Source organism: Penicillium odoratum (assembly GCF_028828045.1).
Source record: "Penicillium odoratum strain IBT 22623 chromosome Unknown utg000005l_segment0_segment0, whole genome shotgun sequence".
Classification (NCBI taxonomy): Eukaryota; Fungi; Ascomycota; class Eurotiomycetes; order Eurotiales; family Aspergillaceae; genus Penicillium; species Penicillium odoratum.
The window spans coordinates 7,166,444-7,192,472 of record NW_026643147.1 but is presented as its reverse complement, the minus strand read 5'-3'; the positions used below and the strand labels follow the sequence as shown (position 1 = coordinate 7,192,472).

At 45.0% G+C, this 26,029-nt stretch overlaps 9 protein-coding genes across 9 annotated transcripts; 4 read left to right on the top strand and 5 right to left on the bottom strand.

Moving 5' to 3' along the window:
* Positions 1-727: 727 nt before the first annotated feature.
* On the bottom strand, positions 728-982 carry N7520_008280 (uncharacterized protein; the record flags this gene model as incomplete). The annotated part of the gene is made up of 2 exons (XM_057142214.1): positions 728-754; positions 806-982. The coding sequence occupies 2 exons, from the start codon at positions 980-982 to the stop codon at positions 728-730; spliced, it is 204 nt and encodes a 67-aa protein (XP_056996220.1).
* Positions 983-2,305: 1,323 nt separating this feature from the next.
* On the bottom strand, positions 2,306-4,289 carry N7520_008279 (Dyp-type peroxidase; the record flags this gene model as incomplete). Its single annotated transcript, XM_057142213.1, has 8 exons — positions 2,306-2,595; positions 2,651-3,046; positions 3,109-3,215; positions 3,270-3,380; positions 3,446-3,547; positions 3,605-3,918; positions 3,970-4,192; positions 4,249-4,289. The coding sequence occupies 8 exons, from the start codon at positions 4,287-4,289 to the stop codon at positions 2,306-2,308; spliced, it is 1,584 nt and encodes a 527-aa protein (XP_056996219.1).
* Positions 4,290-6,248: 1,959 nt separating this feature from the next.
* N7520_008278 (glycoside hydrolase family 18 protein) lies at positions 6,249-6,515 on the top strand (the record flags this gene model as incomplete). The annotated part of the gene is made up of 1 exon (XM_057142212.1): positions 6,249-6,515. The coding sequence occupies one exon, from the start codon at positions 6,249-6,251 to the stop codon at positions 6,513-6,515; it is 267 nt and encodes an 88-aa protein (XP_056996218.1).
* Positions 6,516-11,464: 4,949 nt separating this feature from the next.
* On the top strand, positions 11,465-12,484 carry N7520_008277 (uncharacterized protein; the record flags this gene model as incomplete). The annotated part of the gene is made up of 3 exons (XM_057142211.1): positions 11,465-11,658; positions 11,803-12,004; positions 12,044-12,484. 3 exons carry the CDS (start codon positions 11,465-11,467, stop codon positions 12,482-12,484), a joined length of 837 nt encoding a protein of 278 aa, XP_056996217.1.
* Positions 12,485-15,295: 2,811 nt separating this feature from the next.
* On the top strand, positions 15,296-16,401 carry N7520_008276 (hydroxymethylglutaryl-CoA lyase; the record flags this gene model as incomplete). The annotated part of the gene is made up of 2 exons (XM_057142210.1): positions 15,296-15,732; positions 15,780-16,401. The coding sequence occupies 2 exons, from the start codon at positions 15,296-15,298 to the stop codon at positions 16,399-16,401; spliced, it is 1,059 nt and encodes a 352-aa protein (XP_056996216.1).
* Positions 16,402-16,729: 328 nt separating this feature from the next.
* gel1 (1,3-beta-glucanosyltransferase gel1) lies at positions 16,730-18,137 on the bottom strand (the record flags this gene model as incomplete). Its single annotated transcript, XM_057142209.1, has 2 exons — positions 16,730-17,491; positions 17,541-18,137. 2 exons carry the CDS (start codon positions 18,135-18,137, stop codon positions 16,730-16,732), a joined length of 1,359 nt encoding a protein of 452 aa, XP_056996215.1.
* Positions 18,138-19,798: 1,661 nt separating this feature from the next.
* N7520_008274 (sodium:solute symporter family protein) lies at positions 19,799-21,959 on the bottom strand (the record flags this gene model as incomplete). The annotated part of the gene is made up of 3 exons (XM_057142208.1): positions 19,799-19,906; positions 19,956-21,007; positions 21,059-21,959. The coding sequence occupies 3 exons, from the start codon at positions 21,957-21,959 to the stop codon at positions 19,799-19,801; spliced, it is 2,061 nt and encodes a 686-aa protein (XP_056996214.1).
* Positions 21,960-22,622: 663 nt separating this feature from the next.
* N7520_008273 (sterol desaturase family protein) lies at positions 22,623-23,396 on the bottom strand (the record flags this gene model as incomplete). Its single annotated transcript, XM_057142207.1, has 1 exon — positions 22,623-23,396. The coding sequence occupies one exon, from the start codon at positions 23,394-23,396 to the stop codon at positions 22,623-22,625; it is 774 nt and encodes a 257-aa protein (XP_056996213.1).
* Positions 23,397-24,629: 1,233 nt separating this feature from the next.
* On the top strand, positions 24,630-25,840 carry N7520_008272 (tyrosinase family protein; the record flags this gene model as incomplete). Its single annotated transcript, XM_057142206.1, has 4 exons — positions 24,630-24,742; positions 24,790-24,915; positions 24,965-25,087; positions 25,135-25,840. 4 exons carry the CDS (start codon positions 24,630-24,632, stop codon positions 25,838-25,840), a joined length of 1,068 nt encoding a protein of 355 aa, XP_056996212.1.
* Between the last annotated feature and the right edge of the window lie 189 nt (positions 25,841-26,029).

The following is a 26,029-nucleotide window of genomic DNA, read 5'->3' as shown; positions in this document are numbered from 1 at the left end:
TTTGTTTTAGATTCTGGATCGACTGAATGCGAGTAACCCTATCATTTATTAGGTGATGACCCAAGAATAGAAATTGAATCTCACTTCGGTATTATTCCAACATGTGTAGAAGTCGAAGGCAACAACCATGAGTACAGCGCCAACTCCCAGATACCTGGTATCTTTGTCAATCTTCACATGCCCGGTGACCCGCCTAGCTCTGTATAGGTTCCCGAAATGTCTTCAACGGTAAAATAGGATCACTGAAATTTTGTGCTGCTAGTGGGCAAGGTTTGTGTGACTATCTCATACAGCACTTGAGTGATATATGTATGGCGATTTATCTCAGAACCTACTCAAGTGCTGCCAGTGTACGTCCCGGTTACACAATCAATATTTTGTCAAAGAATTCCAGGGTTTTCCATAAAAGAGAAAAAGCCTTGATTTACGTAGGGAGATTTTTTGTATCATAATACACCAGATGGGGTTTTGGGAATTGAATTGCAAACAGAATATCGAAGCCTCAAGTGCTGAGTACTAATAATGATGATACGGCAACTGTATTGCGAAATTGTCCTGCAACAGCACTATTATTCCACCAAGCTCAGGATGCAGAAAGACTATTTTACAGAACTGACGTCATCCAGACCATGGGCCGATGTACTTTACAGCAAGTAGTCCAAGTTCCAACCATATGCAACTTCGATACGGGTAATCCTCATTTTTTCATTGGTGGTATTTTGGCAAATTACTCGCTGCAGCAAGTCCAGCAAGCCTTCTCCACAAGTTAGTATCAATTCATGGGGCAGGTAAAGTGGGTACATACCTCCTCGCCTTCTGCAGCAATCTGAGCAGAGACCCAGCCGGCCTGGCACTCAACAGGGTCATCGCGACAAATACGAAGGCAGGTAGGAGTGTTATCGGCGGTTACCGGGGCGTTCTGGGCCCAGGCGCTAGAGATGACCAACGCAAGAGTGGCTTGAAGGAGGAATGAGAGCTGCATATTGAGAGGGCGGAGGAAATCAAGTTCGGAGGAACACAATTTTGGAAAAATTCAATTGTGTATGAATTAGAAAATTCAGAGGATGAGTGTTTTAGACCACTTTGCTTTCGGGATTTAGAGGGAATTTATAGGAATAGTCTCCATCCAATTTTTAGATTCAATCTATTATAATTTATTATCAAGCTCATCATCCTTGGGTACACAAATTTTAAAGCTATTGGCATCCGTGGACAGGGGGATCTGCCTTCTCCAGCGGGATTCATGTTATCGTGTAAAGGAATGAAACATTGTTTCAACTGGAAATCACTATCGGTCCAGAAGCGTTCAGTGTAACATCAAGAATCGAATATGTAGACCTTCTTGTGCATTGGACTCGATTGATTGGTCCCACAAACATGCATAATATGTGGATCCACGCCTCGCGTAGCACAGAATGTATGACGACGATCCATCTGCTCAATGTGGGTCGTCCCGCTCCGTAAACCCTGTCTAAATAGACCCGCTTTTTGTTCGCGGAATGTAACAGTATCCAGTCCTGTTGAGTTGCTCGGACGTTCATTTTTACGTCTTCAATTGGTGTTTCAATGAGGTTTTGCGATACGTGCACTTTCTGCTTGCATCAAAATTTTTTAAGGCATCGATAGTACGAAACCAGATCTCAGTGATCTAAGGTTCTAGAGAGTTGATATACTTGATGAAATGATCGAAGCTTGAATCATATTTTCACAGCTTGGCGGGAAACAAGTGTGTATCTGTGGAATATAGAACAAAGACTTACCATTTCAATGTCAGGTACCAAGCGCGCCATAAGAGGACGCACACATATCAAACCACTCCGCGCGACATGTAATTGATTCCAACCTTGTAAGGTTGGTGGAATTGAATACATACACGGGACCAACTTGCTTCACACTACATATGTAGCACTATCAGGGACATAAAGAACTCTATTATCAACATTGGGAGCCGAGACGTATTCTACCTAAAGATATATATATGTTTGCAGTATTCTCAGGATCTAGAAGACCACACAACTCGCTTTGCGAACAACAACCCGGACAACGGTTTGTGATTTTAATCAATCCATGAATTACTAACCTGCACTGTCTATTTTCATTCTTCTACAATCTTGGATATCACAGATATTTGATTTAATTGAAGGAGGATTGATTCTAATCAACGCGAAGGGTAACGTAGTTCGAAGCATATTAGTTACCGAGAGATGCGCAAAGAACTAGACTATCCAACAGAAAATTCAAAGCCCGAAATTTCCTAGCATAAAATCACCCAATGGATTTATTTGCCTCGGCAGGAACCATATGCTCAATTGCAAAGAGTATCTTTCAATCCGGAAATCGAAGGAGCGAAGAAGTATTCACCACCACGAGGGATCACCCAGCGCTCAAGGGGGATAAAATGCTTGTTGTTCTTTGGCACAGGCTTCTCAATATCGGGAAAATTGGCAACTGGAGCTGGATCCTCGTATTTGGTAACATCCTCCTCGTGGCGCCAGTCCGGAGGCCTTTGACCGATGATAGCATCGATACCTTGGGGTCCGGCATTGCCCAACTTGCTGGTGAAATCAACAGGCTTGTCCTCTTCATTTGCCCAAACTGTAAAAAGATTGTTAACCATAAACTTGACTTTTCCTGTAACTGGATGATGTACCTTTCTGGACAAATCGGAATCCATTTTCAATGCTGCTTTGGTAGGAGACAAACAAGAGGCCTCGGTCGTGCTGGGACACAAAACCGCCCTTTTCATTTTGCTCCGTCTGTGGTCCGTATGGGATTCCCCGTCGCATCATCAGATGCTTCTCATAACCAGGAAAGTCATCTCGGGGCCCACACTTCCGGATGTGGGCAGCGTAAGGGCACTTGGTTTGGTCCTCAGGGTTGTAAGTGAAAGCATCCGAGTGATTTATCTCTTCCAACTCTTTAAGCTTGGCTTTCACGTCTTCACCTTTTTTCTCCCAGTCCTCAATCATGAGCTTCTTGTTCACCAATGGATCGGGAGTAAAAAAAGGTGTGGGATCTTTTTCTGGGTGAACTTCGAGCGGACCTCCTGTAGATTACAAATCAGTATATCTCTGAATCAAACAAACTTAGGTGGTCAAGAGAAACTACCGTTGGGCCATCTTCCTACAATACGGGAAGAGAATTTGCGAAGCTCGTTTGCAGCTGTTTCTGTCATGTTCCCGGTAGCCATTTTTTTTATGTTGCCAGCACACCAACTGAGATGGTTGTTAACAATAGTTCAAAAAGCAAAGCTGAAGAGATACACATACTGGACAAACTCTGGTGTTCTTTGCTCATATGTGCGGAAGACCATGAAGCTCCCTTCTTTGGCCCAAGCTGGGTGGTTTGACTGATCGCCTTCGCCTCCAACGAGAATCGTACTAGCATGGGCTGTTAGAAATCATTATTCCTGAGTAAGATCATGTCAAGATGGGTTAAACTCTACCCTGGCTGAATCGGCTTCAAGCCCTTTTTGGCTTCTTCGACCTTTTGATCGGTATCTAGACCAATGACAATGGGCTGAGAGATACCATCAACCCATCCGAAGCTAAACCGTATAATTAAGTCAAATTTCAGGTTTCTAGACAAAGAAAAGGTGCCTCACTGTTCTCTGTCATCTTCAAGGACATGTCCCTGTTGTTGGAAAATTTGCTGCATGCTTGGCTGGTCCCGGCCCTTAATGTTAATACCAAAGGTGTTTTTGACCATCTCATGAGTAACAGTCAAAGTCTTTTGACTATCACCTGTAATAATGAAGACGCCGTCGATATATCCGCTGCGTGGAGTGAACTGATGGAACCAATCATGCTGGTCATCGAGGCCGTTGTGCTTTGTCTTGTCATCCCCTGGCAAAGGATAAGTCAAGTCCTCCCACATTCCGTTGTTGAAGATATCATCTTTGAATGCCTCAGCTTTAAGCTGGCATGACTTAGCGTTGCTTGTATAATGACAGGTTAATGTCTGACTTACTTTTGCAAGTCCCTTCGCAGAGAAGGCAACATTAATAGCAGATAGTTCGATGAGCCCTTGAAGAGTGCCTGCGGCCTTCTTCTGGTATATCTCAGCTCTGGTCCTCTCAGCATCGCGAGCAGTTGTGAGTAAGGGAACGAGCTTCTTTAGGTGTTCCTTGAATAGCTTTGGGTCGGTGATCCGGAAAAAGACAAACAACTCGTGTTTCTTAGGGAGACGAGGCCTAATATGATCAGTATGAAGTTCTCGACTGCAGCTTTGGCTAGGTTCATGGCTTACCAGATGTCTCCCTGTATGTTCTTCTTGTTGGGAGATGCCATTGGAGAAACTTGGTTAGTCTATCTGTCTTCGATTTGTCTTCCAACGTTAGAGAAAATAGGTTGAAAAAGGGTGGGAAATGGTTGTTAATAAACTTCAAGTGGGCACTATCCTGCAGGTAATATTGGAAATCAGGCAATTCCAAGAGGCGAAACCTGTCCATACACCGGTTAGGCATCAAAAAAATTCATTTAGGAGATCACAGCATTCCGCAATTGATGTTTGGAAATTGGGGCACCTCAAGGGGCAATCCACTTTGCAGTTAGGCATTCATGATGTCTGTTGAGGTATGCCACGTAATAAAGACTGCACAAAGCCTGCACGCAAGTCTCTCCCTTGTACTCAGCTGAATAGGCTGACCGCATTTTTCAAGGTAGTATGGCTATCCTATGCAAACGGAGTGTAACTCTGTGATGCAAATTGGAATCCACATTGCTAGTTAGGGTTGTCTACCTATGTCCTTCCTAGCCCCCTTGCATAGCAGCGTTACACATGTGCATACAAGTTAATATTGTCCACAAAATTTTACCGATAATCCTAGGTACATATAGTTCTACAATGTACATTACTATAAACTATTGGAAGAATATGATTAAAGCCAATACCTTAGGAGCGTAACATTGTTATAGTAGGAATGTTCGATCAATCGATATAATTCATTATAGAAGAAGCATAAGTACTCTGTTTACGGGCACAATCTATAATACGCGTCACCATCATATTCTCTTCTTACTCAGTGCATATAGTATGTACATATATAGTGGCCGTCCTTGCAGGAGGGGGGGGTTAGCGTTTAAGTTTGTACTACCTGACGTATGCATACGTGAGTCTGCGAGCTATTAAAACATATATATGACTTATAGCTATATGAAGCGTACACAAATCAACTTTCATTTTTTATTAATTCACCAAGTAAAGGTGTGGGACTTTAATACGATACAGATAATATGATATCACTACCCTTATCAAGATATAATGTTTTCACCGCTACTTAGTAAAAGCGTAGAGACGAAAAAAAGGGAACAGCTATTAGACCCCGTCCAAGGCCAGGGTACATTTGACCTCACTGATATAGACCCTGTATATTTTTGCTGAATTTTGAGTTTTCCCTTCGCTTTTACCCACGTTTTATCGACGATATGAACTATATAACACTAAATCTAATTTTTAAGTGACAAGAAACTACTTTACCAGCTAATCATAGCTTTCTTTAATCTCTATTCATTATATATTAATTCGATAATCTACTAGTAATAGTTGATGAAGGCCTCGACTTATCGGTCAACTAACCTATAGGGGTAATTCCATCATACTACGATGGATTTAGGGTGGACTTCTTAAGTATGGTGGGAAAAAGGTAGATTAGGGTGCGATAGAATATTATTTCAAGACTAGGATGCATTTGTATTCTGGACTTGGATAGGGCTTAGATTTTAATGTATTCTTGGTCACCCTCTACTTTAGAGTTAAACCAAATATCAGATCATTCGTGGGAGTAGTAGAAATGTGTCATAAAACTGATAAGTATTATTTTGACGTTGTATCATATGACCTTAGCTGACCTTAGCGAGAGAGTGCCGGGTATAAAGCCTAACCTAACCTATAGCGGTAACTGTAATAGACACCATTACATTTCGGGTGAGATTCTTAGTATAGGAGAAAAAAAGTAGTTCGGGGTCTTTCATAGTTTCACTTCTCAAGTCTATTACAGTTATATTTCTTAGCTATAAAGAGCTTAGATTTTGATATATTTTATTTACCCTAACCTATGGGGGTGGGAGGATGAACTCTATTCCCTATAAAAAGATCCCTTTTACTATAGGGGAAAAAAAGTGGGTTAGGATCACAACCTAACTAAAGATGATATGGACCTTGAGTTTGCCTCGACTATTCATACTTAGTAAAAGGCAGACACTTATGAGTTTATTGCAAAAAGCGGGTGGCAGATGGATAAGATTTTCATGGGCCAGAGCACGAATCCCGAGACGAATGGCTTTTTATCTTGCGATCGGGTAGATGCCACTCTTGCGGAAATTGCAGCGAATATGACAAGCAAGGAGACCGGGAATAAGAATGGCAACACATATCAGACTTTTGGTGGTGTTATGGGCTGGCAGTACTGTAATTCATTGCCAGGAGGGACTGAGAAGCCGTGGATGTGGGCTAAAGATATATCTCAGCTGATGCGGAAGCATTTTCATAATGTTGAAGAGGAGGAAAATGTCTAATAATATCGAAGAAAATACGAGCAACAAATTGTTATTTGATTGGCCCGGTTTGAATCGAATCCATTAGTCGCTTTAGCATGTCATAGAATTAGGCCATAATCCGTCTATGAATTGAATTTGGAACTGACAAATCTGGCTAACAATGAAGTGGAGAGGAAGAAATGGCGACAAAAACGCCACAGGTCAGTAATCACATGAATCCTACTACATTACATATTATTATTGGCTATGCCAGCATCTAACAGCAAATACATCATCCACAAGTCCAATAGCGCAAGTCTCCAACATTTCATCCAACCGAGGAAAGTTTCATATTGATCCACAATGGGCCATACTTCAAAAACCTTCACATATCCTAGTTCTTGATCCCTATTTTGCGGACTTCCCTACTCGATATGCTCCCCGGATATAAATGCAACGTCTGCAGCGATTCTTCATCCATGATCATGCTTATTCGGTATCTTTCCAAATTGTCACTTGATCTTAAGCGCCTACTCAAATCTCAAATTAGTGCGAATTGCCCGGTAGATGCTCCGTTAAATCACAAATCTTCCATGACGGTAGACCATTGTTTGGCACAAATTGCCTTGCCTTCTACCTCCTAATCCCTGGGGGTAATTCCATTGCGCCTACATGAATCAGGGTGATCGCTTTTACTATAGGGGATAAAGGTGGGTCAGGGCTGAATGAAATTAATCTTCTGACCCTAAATGCTTTTATATCTTGATATTATAGACCTTAAAACTCAATATATTTTACGTTACGGTTGGGTCTAACTCCAAATTGAATTCAAGACTATTTAGAACTAATTTAGAGGTGTCTATAGGGATCTGAGTTTTTTTTTTTAGTATACTACTCAGCCTGACTAGTTATACACTATCTATAGGCTTATATGTAGCTAGTAGTCAGGTGGGTGTCACCTGGGTCAGAAATGGGTAAGCGCCACGTTAGGGTCGTACGACTAGGGGCGAGAGTCGGGTGATTGTCGGGTGATTCGGGCCTGATCAGTAGAAGCCACATATATCGACCCCCTAGTGCGGCTTATTTCACGATGTGACTGGGGTTACTAGCCATGGCGCGTTACTATGTCTGAACCTACTTATGTAGAAATTTTAGGCTATAATCTCTAATAATCTGTTTTGAGGATCTAAGCCGTATCTACCATCTGAAGGAAGTTCCGACCAACAAAATATGTCTTATGTGGTGAAAAGCAGTTAATTGACTGTTGTGCGTTTTGCTTTTTCTTATTTCATGCTTCATTTACCTTATATGTACCTATTCAACGATTACTCTGAAGGTTAGGCTATCAATTGTTTAGTATGCAGCTCAGTTGGGCGAGGTAAAGCCTTCTATCCAATGAGCTGGATTCCCGAGGGGTTGATAGGGCTTTAACACTCCCTACCTACCCGACTCTAGAGAGCGGACCGACCTCAGATATTGAGAAATACTACCTCTAGATATCTTCCCATGCTCGGTCCAGGTGACTTCATTCTGAAAAATAAAATCAGCGCCATGCAAATTTGGTGGTTAGCACCATCATCTAACTATCCGCAATGGCAGTAGATTTGAAGCCGAAGCTTAATTAGAGCGTGTTGCGTTGTGAGTAAGTCTGCGTCAACGCGCCTTCACTTGCGCGAGTCACGGTCGCGCCCTGGCCTAACTACGATCCACTGTAGACAACTTCATTGAATGCGGCAATGCCACATCGTCAAAAAAAATTGTGAACTATTAAAAATGCGCCCTTGTCCTGCTCATTTTCCTATTACGCATCATATATCGAAAACCACGGGGCTTTGTGACCTGGAACCAGCCTCTACGCGTTGCTGCTGCCGTGATTTACTTGGTACCGAGGAAATGAGCCGCCTGCCGATCTCGGCAGACATCACATAATCCGGCAATTTTACCTACCTCCGCTCCTTCTTGCTTTGCTACTTTTTCCTTTCAGCCGAGGGGTGGTTATATCCACTCACTCTACCATGGTTCGAGTACGCTTGGCAGTCCTGTATGTGCCTGGTGAGGAGATCGGGCCTCGGCACTAGGGTGGTGAGGAAGGAAAATCTTCGCAGCCCCCTTTATTGTATATAGTAGACTTGAAAAGTTGAATGAAAGTAGGCTGTCTATTCAAGTAAAACATGGTCATCTTCGTCATAGCTATCTTCATCGAAGAGATGGCTCGAAGAAGAAAAGGCCAATTTTCATGGCAGGATGATGCCACAAACCATTGAGCTTAGCATTTAGCATGTAACATATGTGGGTAGGAAGCCGGAATCAAAACTCTGAGATTTGATATTCTGGCATGAAGGGAACTTCGAAATGAGATTTGCCTCCTAAAATACCCTTATCCCCGCCAGTCCCGTTATCCAAACAACATCGTCCGATCAGCTTTTATTCATTCCATGATGGAATATTTGAAATGCTTTTTACAGAATCTGATCAATTCGGTAAGGGTTCAATCATGGTATTTGAAAACTAATCTTCTCTTTGTGATATCTCTTCTCTCTTCAATCTTCTGTATACTTGGAGAACATGAATAAAGAATACAAAGAACGCAGCATAGTCAACAAAGTGGGGGCAGTATTTTCTGTATTTATCCTCCTCAAGGACTTTAGAGCAGAAGACCCCATATACCGCGATGCATTGAGAAAGGTTTTGCATGACACTAAGATAGGTTTCAGGTTAGTAGACTATCAATCGAGCTAAAGAAAGGTACATACTATAAGACTTTATCCACGAATGGACTGCCCCAAAGTCTAGGAGATCTAGGCTGATGATTCATCTCTGATAGAATTTCAGCTGATTCTGTAGGCGTGTCGACAGTCGAGGATGGGGATTTTGAGTCTATGTCGGATGTTCGAGGATTTCACGGTGGATTTACAGAGAAATATGCCGTGTAGGAAGGAGATCTGAAGGACTTTTGTGTGGGATGATCAAGGAATGGAGACTGGGACAAATGTAGAACACTTAAGATTAACTGCTGAGAACTACCGGTCCGCAAAATAGGATCAATCGGGGAAAGAATGCCCGGGAGATAGTAAGAGCTCGTTAGTAATGGAGCTAAAGATCTAGTTAGACCATAGCGTTTTAGTTCATAAGTAAGCAAGTATAGGCCAAGCTCCTCCTAAAAACGCTGCGCCACGTAATCAAGCGGGACCCTAGAGCTTAGCCGTAAAATGGGTCCACCATAACCTGCGAACATATAGCCCCAAAACCACTAATGGATGATCTGATTCATGATAAATCACGATATCTAATTTATAGACTGTATTGTATAAAAACTCGACTCTGTTATATATGAAGAGATTTGGCAAATTATACCTGTAAGAAACAACCACGAGTCGGGTTCATCTAAGGATAATACATCAAAGATGGTAAATCATCGGCTACTTCGGACCAGAACCTTCGGGGTGGGCCCCACTCCTGCCGACCTTCGTTCGGATTCTCAACGGCTTACTCGTTTACTACGGAGTTTGTACCTCGTTTGTACTAGCTAGTCTTTTAGGCAGTGAAATAGTTCGGTAGAGCGTAATGATGCACTGAGTGCCGAAGCTAAAATATCGCTCAAAATTTAAAACCTGATTGGCCCCGCTCCTTTGAGCAGCTGTAGCACAGCCAGACCACTTTCGACCTTTTGACTTAAGTGGGTCTACAGGAAGCAGCCTGCATTAGGCGAACCTAATCAAGGAGCCACCCGTGGACGCCGAGATCTCCATGGGTTGAGATCTCCATCGAATTGAGGTGATAAGCCAATCAAATTAGCGACTTTCGCTAACTGAACTAGTTCCTAACTAAGCATATTCGGGCCAAGCTTCTCCCAAGAACGCCGCTCCACGTAACTAAGCGGGACCATAGAGCTTAGTCGGTTAGCTAGTTCATATATGATACAGGCGTAAAGCTACTGAGACCCGGCCGATGGTATTACTAGGTCCATTACTAGCGCTCTAGATGACTAGTCAATATGTGCACAATATGTATCATAGCTAGACCCAGAAGTAGTCTCATACACCCAATATCTACTTTTATTGACAAATACCGCACAGTGATTTGAAACCCACTCCAATAACTTGATTTTCAGCTTCGATGGCAGATCAAGGAGTAATTGTCACACGCTTTGACCACTTTCCCTTCTCTACGAGATAAAATATTCTCTAATACACCATTATATCTCTGATAATGCTTCTCCCTTTCCTATAGCATAAGATGTAATTATGCTTCCTCTCTACCTCAAATGCACCTTTCGATAAATATGCGGCTCACATCCTCCACGTCTATGATAACACGCCAAAATGAAATGGCGTGGAACCTCAAGTGGGAAATCGACTACTGATACGGAGACGCAGCCAAATAATCTAGAGCTTGAGCTCTAGCATCCTCAAGTACTCCGATTAGCTAGTCCCGCTCTCAAGGACTTCTCCTCCGAGGCCTTCTTCAGAAATGCCCTCGGTAACGCTAAGACTCGATATGTACCCAGAAGATGGATATATCGAAAATTTCAGAGGCAATAGATTTCAAATCTCACATCCTAGCAACTTGAAATAATGGGATTCTCTTCCATAATTTTGTATTCTCTCTTCAAAAAGTATCAATCGGCAGTCGACTGAGATCATAGGTCACTTGAAGATGAATGGAACATCCAAAGAGGTCACAGTTCTATAGCAAACGAGGAGAGAATGAAACCGAAGCTAGCTTAGCGTGATCCGTGGAAACAATTCCAGATTGTTTTGACTAACTATAAATTCCGAACTTTCAAAACCACAATAGAACACTAGTCGCTCTAAGATTCTGTATCTCTCGGCACACCCGGGTGTTGGAACTTTAGCATTGATCATCTCAGATATAAATATCACCTCAGGACTCCGCACATTTTGGATACTACAGCCCAAGAAACTATTTCCAAGGTCTCCTAAGCTCTTTTCTGTTGGTCGACTACTTTTGCTGCGTGGTTTTTCAAAATGAAGCTCTCCCGAGCCTTTTTCGCCTTTTTTCTCTTCGGGGAAGAGGTGGCTGGTCCTACCCCTAACACTGTCACCACCTACAAAGACAGTGACATTTCCACCCTGGATCTCGCTCAGCCCCAGCTACAATGGCGGGCGTCATTTGTGGGTATAGGAAAGGGAATATACGCTACCACAACCATGCAAGCAGCGTAAGTACTACCTATGGACCCCGACTTAGTGTGTCTATATTTGGCGAGCTAAAATATAATACAAATTAGAATCATGTGGATCGGAGTATATAATTAGCCAGTTAAAAAATTCTGCGCGTGGTCAGAATACGAAACCTGTGAAAGTTGGGCGAGCGAAATTGAAAGTGCATTGGGTTGGCTGATGTTACTTACGGACGTGCCCGCAAAGCTTGGAGAGATTTCCGCTTATGCCGCTGCCTATGACGCACATTGGTCGAAGCGCCGTCGATCGCTTGCCGTTGAAATTGAACAGATCCTGGGCCTTGAGTATGTGCTTCGAACTAGTGGCTACGAGTTTGACTATGTTGTGAACACCACTCTCCCAATTTGAGAAACCAAAGCACAGAATGATGACCCAGCCTTAACCGCTCGTTACTTCATGAAGAATGTGTGGAAAGGTGACAAGACTGGCCGAGATTACACGATGCTGAAATTTGAGGATGGCACTGGGCAGCTACACATTCCATCCGCTACAAGTGGTAATTCCACTGGTTCCCTTCAGAAGCGTTCAACTGGGAAAGGCGTCAAGGTTGCTTTCGATATTGGCTCCGCTAGGGTTACCTTGAAGAAGCATGCACTGGGTGCCGCCGAAGCTATTTCGAAATCGTGGCTAAAATATGCGAAGGAAGGTTACACGAACATGTATGCATTCGTCGAGAAGGTCGCCACTTCTGTTCTGTACTTTCGCACCCTTGTTGAAATGGAGGGCTTTGGTACCAACTATGAAAACGTGAATAGTTGCGGTGCTTTGTCCGAGTACCTTGGAACCTACTTAGGGTCTGACTAATCATGTTGGGGGCCTCATATATAGCACCTCATACATAGCATACAACTAGTTAGAAGGAGGAAGGTTTGGACCAAAAGGCGGTATTTTAAGTAACACATTTATTGTGAGATGACAAAAAATGTACTTATCTTGATACCTGCCACTCATTCGGTGACGCTCTATGTCATACATAATATACATTACATATTTACATGAGTCCCGCGCAAAGTAACGAACGACATCTGGACATGTTTAAATTTCCTGGAACCGTGGCGGTAGACGGAAGCCCCGCAACTCGCGCAACGCTTTGTTTCTTTGCTATGCAAATCATGTATTTTTATTAGATCCGTCGACCGCGGTTCGTTTGCGTTTGCGGTTCTGTTGGATCAGGCTCAAGATCGAACGTGTGTTAATAATTTCAGCCCTTTCAAAATCAAAAGTGACCACCATTTTGCTTTCTGGATTGTACAACCAATTGTGCGGGGCCGGGTCTTCATGGACGAAGTTCTGGTCATGAATCGCTGATAGGGACTCTCAAAACTTGGAGACCAGACTATTTTGATCCAAGCCCCTTAAAGCTACGTAGAGAAGCCCGCCTGGGCTCAATAGCATTATATGCTCGATAAGGCGATTTCATCGTAACCGTAGAGGTAGACCAGATCGATGCTTCCAAGGCGCAGAGCAACGTTTATTCCCTGAATCTGACGAAGGCTGTTGTAAGCAGCTGCTTCATGGCGAGGAACTCTGGGACCGTGCATTTTGCGGGCACGGTGTACTCGTGTGAGAGAACGTCACTTTCCAGAAGAGCACCTCGGGAACCGTGGATACCAAACATCTCACAGTCTGCATTAACGGTCTCGGATAGTTGGCGTTGCAAATTTTTGATGAAGGAATATAAGCTCAAAACATGTCTCATTTTTCCATAATTAATGACATTGGGGCAAGCCCGGTCTAACTCCCGGCCCAACACCCATCTATTTATTAGATCGCGTAGGCAGTTCAATGTACAGTAGCGCCGATGGTTGTCTTCGCGAAAAATAAATCAGGAGGTTTTGAGGCTAGTACATAAGAATTAAGGCGATCTATATTAAAGATATATATCTTTGACTCTAAATATCTGAAGCTTTTCTTTACTTCTGATTGGCTAACATATCATATCATCATTTACTTAATACTTAGTTATCAAACCTGAAAACAAACACTAAACAGCCAAAATCACACTTATGGTTTACATTGAATTATCCATTTCCTTTTTAGGCAATTATGCAGAAAATATAGGGCATGGGAGTCCCATTTCATTTAGTAACTCCCTGGGATCTTGGCGAATGGGACTTGGACAAAGACTTTTTTTAGGTCCCATACATATTGGCAGGGGGCAGATGAGTCAGCAAGGACATTTACCACTTAAGACCGCTATCCAATATAGCAACGATCAGGATGAAGGACTATAGAACCAGATCGAGGATACATCGTACCTTATTGATTAGATCAAATCATCTCTAAATATGAATATAACATGGACAATTATTCAAACAATTTTACTCGATATCTTTCATTCGATCGGATTTGGACAGTTACCGCTCCATCTCGATGACGTCATATATATACTCTTCACCCTTGAATCCTTAAAAGGTGAAAAGGGATGAGATGAGTCTTCCTGAACAAGTATAAACATTCATGAAGTCGAGGTAGATGTGGCTATGTGATAATTGCATTGAGGTCATGATATCATGCCGCTGAGAGAAACATTAAGTACAAGTCAGCCCTACGCACAAAGACCAATTGAGTAGAACCCACCTACTATATTAAAGTATCTAGTTGCCTGTTCTTAAGCCATGTTTGATGACAAATATGCACGGCATATTATTGGCTGATAAGTTCCGTCCTTCAGGATATATGTTGGGGTTTACCTTGCCGTGCAAAATCGGTTGGGCTTAGTGCTGTCGGATTCACCATACATCTTCCCACCATAGCCACCTGCATACCTGATCATCACCACGGTTTCTCGTTCAATTTTTGAATGCAGATGAGTGTTGTACACAGAAAACATGCGTTACCATCGATAATAAGATAATTCTGAAATTCATAGATGATCCACGGGCGGAATTTGCCTTCCGGTCTCCCATGGCATATATGATGTTCCAAGGTCCGTACAAAGAGGATTGCAAATAGCCAACGATTTAGGTGCCGATACCTTATCAATAATCCGGTGAGTGTTCTTGCTTATCTCCTCAACGGATCATTGACGAAAAGGTTGACCAATCGGGGGATCAAAGAATCAGCGAACTAAGCACTCGGAACTCGCATTTCGATTTATTTCCGGTAATCCGCCACCCATATATACCGAAATAGCTCAGGGCCAAAGGTAATTTTCTGTTGAAACTAGTAAATATTGCCTTTATTTTTATTCTATTCTTACTCGGTTCTTATTGTATTTTCATCGTACATGTATTCTTATTGTATTCTCATTGATCGACGAACTACCAAATGCTGACTATCTTTAGCCCGGTTTGCGACACTTTGAAAGAAATCAACATTATATATACCGTCTGCTTCCTCGACGGTACATTTAAACCTCGATACTATACAGATACTATACATCATACTTCAAATCACTACTTTCTTTCTTATCAGTGGACGTCATAGAAGTCCTCAACGTTGTATTCGGGAAACGCGGATCTCATTGTAGTGGGGCCAACTTTTGCGGGGAATCTGTATTACGCCCCCATCCGAGCCGAGGTATATGGGGCGAAGGTCAGATCACGACCACGAATTTTCCGGCAGCTTCTATATCCATATTGAATTCATATCGATATTGAAGTGTTAAGCACCATGACCATTCAAACGCCGGCAGTTCGGATCGTGGAAGTCGGGCCACGCGACGGGCTACAGAATATTCAGGAGCGGATTCCGACCGCGACAAAACTGGAGTTGATTCGACGACTGCGCGAATGTGGACTGACGACTATTGAGTTGACATCTGTTGTGTCGCCGAGGGCTGTGCCGCAATTATCGGATTGTCGGGATATACTCAGTGATGAAGATGTACAAGAAGCTATGTCGGACCCGAGTCTCCGATTTCCGGTCCTGGTTCCTAATCTCAAAGGGCTGGAGATTGCGATTCAACAAGGCGTTAAAGAGATCGCGGTCTTTATTAGTGCGTCGGACGGATTCAGTAAAGCGAACATAAACTGCAGTGTTGAAGTTGCGATTGAAAGAGCCAAGGAGGTGATTTCATTAGCGATGGAAGCTAATATTGTTGTGAGAGGGTAAGCGTGCATCTGAATAAGATGGAGAATCAGGCTAACAGATACAGATACGTTTCTTGCATCTTTGAAGATCCATATGATGGACCAACGTCACCAGAATCTACTCTTCATTGTGTCAAATCTCTCCTCGATGCTGGATGCTACGAAGTGAGCCTCGGCGATACAACCGGCGTGGGCTCACCATGGAAAGTCCGCGGTCTAATCAAATATCTAAAACAACACTGCATCCCACTGACAAAGCTGGCTGGCCATTTCCACGATACATATGGACAGGCAGCGGCAAATGTGTGGGAAGCATACAAAGCCGGGATCCGCGTATTCGACAGCAGTGTGAGTGGTCTTGGTGGATGCCCCTTTGCACCAGGAGCAAAGGGTAATGTCGCAACCGAGGAGCTTGTGCTCATGTTCAATGCTGCTGGTATCGAAACGGGGGTTGAACTGTCCAAATTGGTGGAGACTGGAGAATGGATTTTGAGACAGCTCAACCGTGACTCAGAGCGTATCGGCACAGTTCATCCTAGGAATGAGGATTTGAAGAAGACTTCGCGATCTGTCTTTTCGACTTTCTCCCACGCCAACAGATCCCGGCTTTATCGATCGGGGTTAAATCTCAAGTCTATTTTGAATGGCTCAACGAGATTTGGAAGTCGTGTTAATGACTGTGTCTGAAAATCCTGAAGAAGTATGGATTATACTGGGGTTGAGCTGATCATTATGGATGCATTGTTGTTATCGGCGTGGAGTTTGGTTTAGATATTGTGAACTATAATTACGTGAAATAAATGAGAATAGAAAAATGTTCGATCAAGAGACTAGGGAAGCTCATTCGGAACATCATATTTGATTGACTTGCCGTATCAGTTAATCTGCTGTACAGGCCGAATGCCGTTACATCACCATCAATAAGAGCTAACTTGTCCCACGAAATGAAAGGTCATAAAGTAAAAAATACAGGATTTTGGGAACAAAGAAAGTTGTCAAGCAGGGTGTAAACCTATCACAGAACGATGAAGCCGGCGCCGAAAAGTGCAGACAAGGCAGTCACCAAGCCAACAGTAACGGGGGCCATGGAAAGGGCAGGGGGTTGAAGACCAGCGGCAGCTCCCTTGGAGCTGGTGCTGGTGCTGCTAGAAGTGCTTCCGGTGACTGCCCCAGAGCCGGAGGTAGCTGTGGCAGTAGAGTCGGTGCCTGCATCCATGCTACCGTCTCCGCCAAAGCCTACTGCTTTGCCAGCACCATCGGTCAAGTATTTCTTGGCAGCGGCAGGCATAGCGGGCAGTGCGTCATTGGTAACATTCCAGTTGGGCGCGTTCATCGCAGGGCAACCACTCGCACCACCAGTGCTGTTGTAGTTTCCATCACCCTGGGGGTTCGCGGTTTTTTCAAAAGCGGTCTTGAGGGCAGTGTAATCGTGGAGCTCCTTGACGTCGTCTCCTTTGATCTCGACCAATCCGTATTTGTTGGACTCCTGGGCGTACTCGTAGACCAAGCCACCAGAGTAGACGCCGGTCATCTCGGTCGAGTAGAGCGCGGAAACCTCTCCGAAGTCACGAGTGTTTGTGTGGCAGCCGTATTCGGAAAGGAAGAGTGGGAGACCATAGCCGGTGAAGTTTTTGACCTTTTGGTCCCATCCGGAAATGGTGAAAGAGGATGGGTCACACCATGAGTAGTCGTTGAAGGCGAAGAAATCGCTGCGCTCGTCATCAGTACCGCAATTCATGTACTCAGCCATCTCCAGTCGGTTATCGTTAACGTCAGCCTGGTGGTGGGTCAGCATGGATGACGAAAGCAGGGCAGGTGATCCTTACAGCAGAGTATCCAACAGGGACATGACGCAGCTTACGAGCGCGCAAGAACGAGCGAATATCACGAGTAACGGCCTTCACGTAAGGAGCAGCGGAGGAAGAAGGACCATCATTGACAACCTCGTTTCCAGAGAAGAAGGCCAGGGTGTTGTCATACTGCGCGAACATCTCAACAGTTGCGAAGACGTACTGAAGATACACGTCATTGTATGATTTCTTGGGGTCGGCACGATTGATCGCGTACTTGGGTGTGTTGACATCGAGCACCAGGTAGATCCCAGCATCCGCCAAGGCCTTCATGCACTCGTCGTGGTTCGCGGAGTTGTCAACAGAGTAAACACGAACAGTATTCAGGCCGAGATCCTGGAATTTCTTGATGTCACGCTTGCAGCTATCGGCATTGGCGATCGGATCTACTAGCTTCGACTCGCCACCGGGCTGGTAGTCGACACCGCGGATGTAGAATCGCTCATCGCCCTTGAAGAAGGCATTTCCTTTGACAGTGACGGGGGTGATGCTGTCGCGTTTCTCGGTTGAGGCACCCCAGACAGGAGAGGCACCCACGAGAGCCGCGGCGATAGAGATGAGGCCAGCCTTCATGATGAACAGCTTTATCAGTGGGGTTGGTTGAGTGGTGATAAATGGTGGGGATTGAGCGGATGGAGAAATAAACGAATGTAAGACAGAACGAATGACAAAATGAAAGAATGCCAAAAACGCGTAAAAGGAAAGAACGAAGGACTGTTGCTCAAGAACGTAGGGATGAAGGGTTTACCTTATAACTTCCCACCTTAAATAGGTCCAGATCAACCCTGCCCCCCAGCCAATGGCCACCGCAAGGATGGTTAAACACTGGGCGTTGTATCCGATGCTGATTGGCAGGAAGCTGCATTGTGTCACTATTCTATTACAAGGAGATATCCTCGGGCTCGTCGATCATGCAAGGGGTTTCCGGGACATCTTGGCGACCCTGCCCCAGGATTTTGAAATTTTTCAATCTGGTTATCTTTGTTTGCTTTTAATCTTTCCTTATTGCTCAACATGAAATCTGCCTTTGAAGCTGTTCATAGCGGTACTCGAAATCCAGCGTGGATACACAAAGTTGGCAACCCAGACATGTCACACAAAACACCCCCAGGGTCTATTACTTGGGTACACCGCGAAATGTTGGACTAACCCCAGACTTCTCTGAACGGTTTGCCACTCATCATTTTCGAGGGCGTCTTCAGAAAACCCTTGGGCCATTTGACTAACACGGTTTGAAAGAAGGTAGGATACTGTGTAGGAGCTACAAGCCTCTAGCTTTTAATATATACAGAATCCATGTATCATCTACTCGTACATTGAAGTGGATTCTGCTGGACCCTGCGCGCATACTACTTAGTAGTAGTATTGTCTTGGCGTAATGGATCATGAATCCTTGGCAACGTGATGCATGGTCAATCCCAGGCGACATACTGTGATTCAAATAGAGAATATCAATAGCTGGACTGAGATGGGTTATTGTGTATCTTGCCGGGTATTTGGCAGCGATATTAAGAGCTGTTCCTTGATCTACAAAACTGGCGCGATTCTGGACTTCGAGCTACTGTGACATGCAAAATACACAGCCACAGCCAAGGGCATACTATTACGACCCTTACCTTACCTAACGACCAAGAAACAACTGTGTGGCAAAACCATGTGTATTCCATGGCTGTGAAGCAGAATTAGGGAAGGAATATTCAGCACCCTTGCGTGACACAAACGGGTGTATGCAGATGTCCGAGGATTTATAAATAGGAGCCGCAGGGTATACCATGAACATGAGGATTGGCTTGACGTATATATTTCTACAGAGTAGTTGATAATTTGGTCATCCCCTCTGAAGTTAGTAACTAAACAATGCAGCTGAATCTGATAGGTAGGCGGCTCCTCAAACCATGGTTGGACCGAGAGACCCTCGTTTCCACAAACCCCACCTAGGCCATCTGCTCATTTCCACAGGCCAATTCGTTATGCAACACAGTTCCTTGTCTCTGCAATATGAAGGAAGAAAAAATTCAGGAAAATGGATCGCTCTGCTCTGGTTACGACTATGTTTTGAGGTAAAGGCTAAGCGGGCGAGAAATTAGGAGGAGCTGCACTAGAAGTGATAGCTTGCTGTAGGGACACGGATACCAGATAAGTGCATAGTCAGACTAAAAAAGCGGATAATGGAAGCGTGGAAGCAGAAAGTTGTAATAGTTTAACTTGAATAGTTGAGCTTCAACATAGAATATTCAAGCAGCGACGGGGCTTACTACCCTCTCCTTGCGATGGCCAAAAAGGGCCTTTACATCCATCCACACCCCGCCCAGGATATTTCCCAAAGCTTCGGCACTCTCAACCTGGATAATCGTCAGTACCAAAATTGGAAAGCTGGATGGGCGAACTTACCACAGGAAAAATAACGCAAATGACAACACTGATCCAAATCCAAATAAAAGAGACAACCACCCATCCAGTGAAGAAAGGTTTGCTGTAGATATAGCTCGTGCCGAAAAGGGTGAATGGAACCAAAACAACAGCACCAAAGAAGAAAATAGCATTAGCAACCCAAGCAATGCGTTCACCTTTGCGTGCAAGGATAGGATCCATGGGCTCGATGTTGTTGGAACTGAGGTAATCGACAAGCTCGTTACTTGGAGGCTGCACAACTTCCCTTGTATTTGGAGAAACATCACGTTTATCTTTCTCATTTTCTTGACGAGCAGTAGATTCTTGCTCGGAACCAGCAGAGTCTGGAACGCCAGAAACAGCAGCCGCAATCGCTACCGGAGGACTATGTTTCTTAGGGAACAGAAATGTCAACACAAACGCCATCACAAACCCCATCCCGAAGGACGCTAGATTGCCAGCTACGGCATTAGTGGTATCCCCAGTCGTTGCAACGTTGATCGCACCACTGCGTTTCCACGCCGTGACAAACCAACAGATAAGGCCACAGATAAAAGCAATCCATGGGGCAGCGATAGCCGCGACCGTGGACATGGGCTCCCATAGAAGAATCATGCCAACGGGAAGGGCTGCGCCACCCACGATGACCCCCAACACTGTCAGAACCCAGGTCAGACTGATCCCAACTGCATTTAGGATGCAGCAGAAGGCAGCAAGAATAATTGCATACAACGCGATCGCCCAGTGGCTGACCTTCACTAGTGCTTCGGAGCTAGTGTTCGGTCGGTAGTATGTCTTGTACACGTCAAACGTCAACAGCGATGACACGGCGATGAGTTCTGCCGAGGTGGAACTCGTCACGGCCATGAATAACAGGATGAGCAATAAGACGGCGCCACCCTTGCCGAGGAGTGCTATTGCCGTTGCTGGGGCTGAAAGTCCTGCTTCGACTTGCGCTGACGACAATGGGTTGGGATAAGTAGGAAAACGTGGGTCGCTTGTTAGAGCTGCACATCCCAAGCCCATAACAGTTGCAAACCCGAAAGGAATCCCTATTCTATGTCAGATCTAGAACCAGAGGCTCATATATCGGTAATACTTACCATACCACGCAATACCGCCAAGGATATATGCCTTGACCGACGTCTCCGGCTTCGAAGCGATCGCACGCTGCCAGTAAGCCTGATCAAGCCAAACAGTGGTGAAACCAGCGACAAAAAGATCACAAGCAAAGATAAGACCGCCAACCGACCGAAACGCAAGATAAGAACCACCCGTATTTCGCGCGATCGGCATCTTCTCCGAAGCTTCCAGCAGAAGATCATACAACTTCCCCGGACTCCCGACCAAGTCACTAGTAGCATTAAGCAAGAAACCAAAAACCAAAATCGCCACAAACAAGATAACAGTATGAGTATAGTCAGCAATAAAGGTAGACCGCAATCCACCAGCAATAACATACACAGCAACAACCGCCGGGATTAAGAATATCGCTGCGTAAACATTCATACCCGTCAACGCACTCACGACCTGCGAACCACCAAGAACCAAACACGCCCCGACAAGCATATTAGTCGCAAGACCGTAATACAAATAAGTAAGATGCGCAATAGTGCCATGGCGGGAGAGTACAATCTCAGGCATCGTATGCGCTCCAGGAGCATTCAGCTTAATCTTAATAGCGATCAAGCCGAATAAAAGAATCTGCAACGTTCCCGTCGCCGCATACCACATCGGTCCACAGACTCCATACTCATATGCGAACGTGGAACTTGTCAATAATGTTGCAGACCATGTCCACGAGGATACGATGCCAGCACTGATTAGACCTGGTTTGACGGATCTGGACGCTGTGTTGAATTCTTCAGCTTGGTGCGTTGAGAAACGGGTGTATCGGTTCTGGAGCCAAGTTAGACTGAGCATGAACAGGGCGAAGATGCCTCCGATTCCAATGACGATGCCGTAGCCTGCACTGGGTGGCAGGACTTGAAAGTCTTTTGCCATGGGTTTGGTTGGTAGGTAAATTGGTAAAGTGATTCATTTTCCAACATGTCTCCCCGCACGTTATGTATGCAGACATGGCTCCAACGGTCTGATAACAGTAGGAACTCCACTTTGATAAGGTAGGTCAAAATAGGATACGATTTTCCTTTGTAGTTACCCCAACTGATGTGTTGGGGTAGGTCGATAAGAAGGGACACAGGTCTGAATGGCGTGGGGTAAGTGCGATGGATAAGGGATATCCTCACCTACTATAGGTTGGCATGCTGCCTCTCCAAGGGTGCAGTAATTGTTGAGATGGGGTAACTCCAAGCTTGAGCATGAGCACTGACAGAAACCACTGATATAATGAAATGAAGATAAAGATTTCGCATCACTGACAGCTTATTTGCGGTCACGTTTCGGCCGAATCACCGAGAATTAGAAACGGGATCCAATGATTTCACCCTTCACCTGTGTACAACACATGAGAAAGACTTCTCGGGGGTACAAGATGGTGAGACTGCTGAGTCCAGCCCTGTAACGAGACAGCCTTGTAATGAGACATTTCTACTTTCGATTACGCCAATTTTGGATTCGATCACTTATTTTTTTCCATATTCGACAGGCAGCATACTCATGTAGCTACCTACGTGAGATCTGATACTTCGCCTCTACCCCGAAAAACTATTCGGAATGTCGCTTGCCAAGCTTATCCGTCCCATGTATCCAATCCAGCAATCCAACAGACCCATAATTCAAATTGAACTTCTCATGATGCAAATCATGCATCTTGGCCTTGTTATGAAAGAAATCATACCCACTATGCACAGTTGCAGTATTGAACAGCTCCCAAGCAAGAAAAGCCCAAAATGTCAATACATGACTCCGCAATAGCTGCGGCGGCAACGAAATAGGCAAGGCATTGGCGAAAATCTGCTCAAGAGGATGGGCGAACTGCGCTGCAAGCGCAATCGGTGCGGTGAATCGATGATGCTTCTTGTGAATTCTTCGATAGAAGTAAGGGATGTGTAGGAGACGGTGACTGTAGTAAAATATCGCCTCGCGTAGAAGTATGCTTAATATGAAGTCGCGTGCAAATTCGGTGGTTCCGGGTAAAGAAGCTTCAATGCGGTATGAGGATCGCGAGCCTGCTTTACTCGAAATGAAAAGGAGGGTGAGGTGCAAGACAGATGAGAGGATCTGGTTTTGTGTTACGACGAGAAAGCAGTGTGTGATGTCGCGTCGCGTGGGTTGCTTGGGGGCCGGTTGAATCTTATGTTTTTGTGAGAAGGATGGGGCAATAGTATCCAGCCATAGATAGAAAAGAGATGGTAGCCAGAATGAGAAGACTTGAACAAGGAGTGTTCCCAGAAACTCGATCTTCTGTGGCGAGTGAGACTCCACGATTCCCGACCAGAACTCCATGGCCTGGTAACTGCGGTGCTGTATTGACCCCATGAACTCGATAAGCTACTAACTAGAAGGTGACTGAGATGTGCGGAAATCAATCGACCAGAGTCCGGGTCCTTTCGTATAAGAACCTCGGCTCGCCCGCCCCGCATTCGATCGACGGGTGCCATGGGTGGATCTCGGCTTGATCTCGCCATGTGAATACAAGTCCGTTGCCTTAATTGAATGAAGCTATCCATTTCAACACAACCACTGCAATCGCTTAGTCTGGATCTCCACGGCAGAAACTGGTAAGGATATTCACGTTCGCCAATTCTATCTCTGCCGGTTCAACGATATGACTGCAATATTGCATTCAGCCATGTGTGTCCTATTGAATCACGTTCGCTCTCCGTAAGCATGTCACTTAGTCAAGTGGTATGTTCGAGGGAATTGAATTGCTAAGAGCATCTGTTTGTGCTAAGTTGGATGGTTGCAGAGATTGGTTCAGATAGAGGTTCCGAGAAGTGGTATAAAGCTTTCGCGCGCCAAGGGTCTTCCCCATGATAGTGACGATATGTGGAATGAATCAACTTCCTATCAAAGATTTTCACATAATGAATATTCAACGACAACTAAAAGCATGGTGTGACAAGCCACCCACACATGTGCAGACTATGCCTCAGTTGCAAAGTGGGCGGTGTAAAAATGAGTAGAGATAGCATCATATTTGGCAGAGCGTCGTAGATACTCCTTGCAGATGGTATTTCAATGTGGACAAAGTGGAGAGACCTGAATTAAACCTTGTCAAGATAGGCGTGGGGAGATAGCGATCTTCCTGCAGGGATTCGATGCAAAAGATGCCTGATTGGCCCAGATACTGTGTTTATTTACCTGTCATAATCATCTTCCTAGGGTCTGGACCCTGCATTTCTGTGTCATAGGTATTCACGCTATTGTCGAGATCCATGGACTCATCTGGTGACCACTGAAAACCGTGGTTTGGAATAAAACGTTAGGTAGAGATGCAGTTCACCAATCAGTTTTGTGGATTCAACCTGATTCCAATTCTCTAAACCAAGTGATAGACGACTTGCAATTTCTGGATTGGGGATGTGAACCCCTGCAGGGATGTGCATAGACAGGTCACAAGCCAAGGAATCCCGGAAGTATAGAGCTTGGACAAAGAAAACAAGATTGCACTATTTAACAGCTAGATTGCCCAGAGAAAGAATCAGAGTCCGAGTGTAATCATACTCATTTCTGTGCATTGAGTGTTGACAGACTTCTCATACCTGCGACATGATTTTACTCCGGTCGCTCGGGCTTTTCCTGAGTCTAGGGGCGTTGGTATCCTCAGTACCTACTTCTCCAGAAAAGTGCAATAAACAAAATATTGCTGAGCGTAAGGAATGGTAAGATCCAAATATCCAAATCCGGCTCTACAGCTGACCATATACAGGGGAGAGATGACGGCAATTGACAGGATCGGTTACACAGATGCCGTTTTATGTTTACAGCGACTTCCACCCCATCTTCCGACAGCCGATTACCCGGGCGTTCGCAGCCGATTTGACGATTTTGTGGCGTATGTTTAATCGCCGACAGTTTCCGGAACAAGCCTAACTCGATGCTAGCACTCACATCAACTATACTCTACATGTTCACTACAGTGGACTTTTCTTGCCATGGCATCGCCAATTCCTTTGGCTCTGGGAAAAGGCCGTGCGGGAAGAATGCGGATACAAAGGTCATCTTCCGTGAGTAGCTTCCACATCCACTGAAAGACAAACACTTACCAAGCCAGATACTGGAACTGGCCTCTTTGGGCAGACGACCTAGCTGCCAGTCCCCTCTTTGACGGCAGTGAAACATCCCTCTCAGGAGACGGGGCATACAACCCAGGCGAACAAAGTATTTCGGGCGGTGGAGTCACCCTGCCACGCGGAAGCGGTGGAGGCTGTGCCAAAAGTGGTCCCTTCAAAGACATGCAAATCCATCTAGGCCCCTTTTCACGTAGTCTCGCCTCACTAACCCAGATCCCAGCCCCGGGATTCGACTACAACCCCCGGTGCCTGAACCGAAGTCTCAACGACTGGGTCGCAACCCACTACAGCAATGCCACCATCGTATCGGCTCTGATGGCCGCGCCCGACATAAACACCTTCCAGATGGTAATGGACCATTGGCCGGCCCGGCCGGATGGTCTGCTGGGGCTACACGGTGCCGGACACTTCAGTCTCGGCGCGACGTTGCAGGATCTGTTTACATCGCCGCAGGACCCGGCATTTATGCTGCACCATGCGATGATTGATCGGGTTTGGGCGCGGTGGCAGGATGGTGATCGCAGTCGAAGATATGCGTTGAATGGGACGGATGTTATTACCAATCCGCCGTGGGCGAAGCTTATAACTTTAGATACAATGATGGAGTGGGGGGTGCTCGATCGGGCTCGATCGGTTCGTGAGGTCATGAATCCGATGGGGAAAGGGTATTGTTACAAGTATACTTGAAAATTGAGTTTGCTCGTGTTGTGCCAAGTGGATTATGTCGTGTCTCAGGTGTTCGTTGGCGATTTGTTCACCTGTGTTAATGCATGAAGTTGATTCGATGTCAGCCACTAATGCATGCATGTTGTCTACTAGTGTGAGGGGGGATAGACGATGAACATGAATATGAATGATGGATATTTTCATGAATCT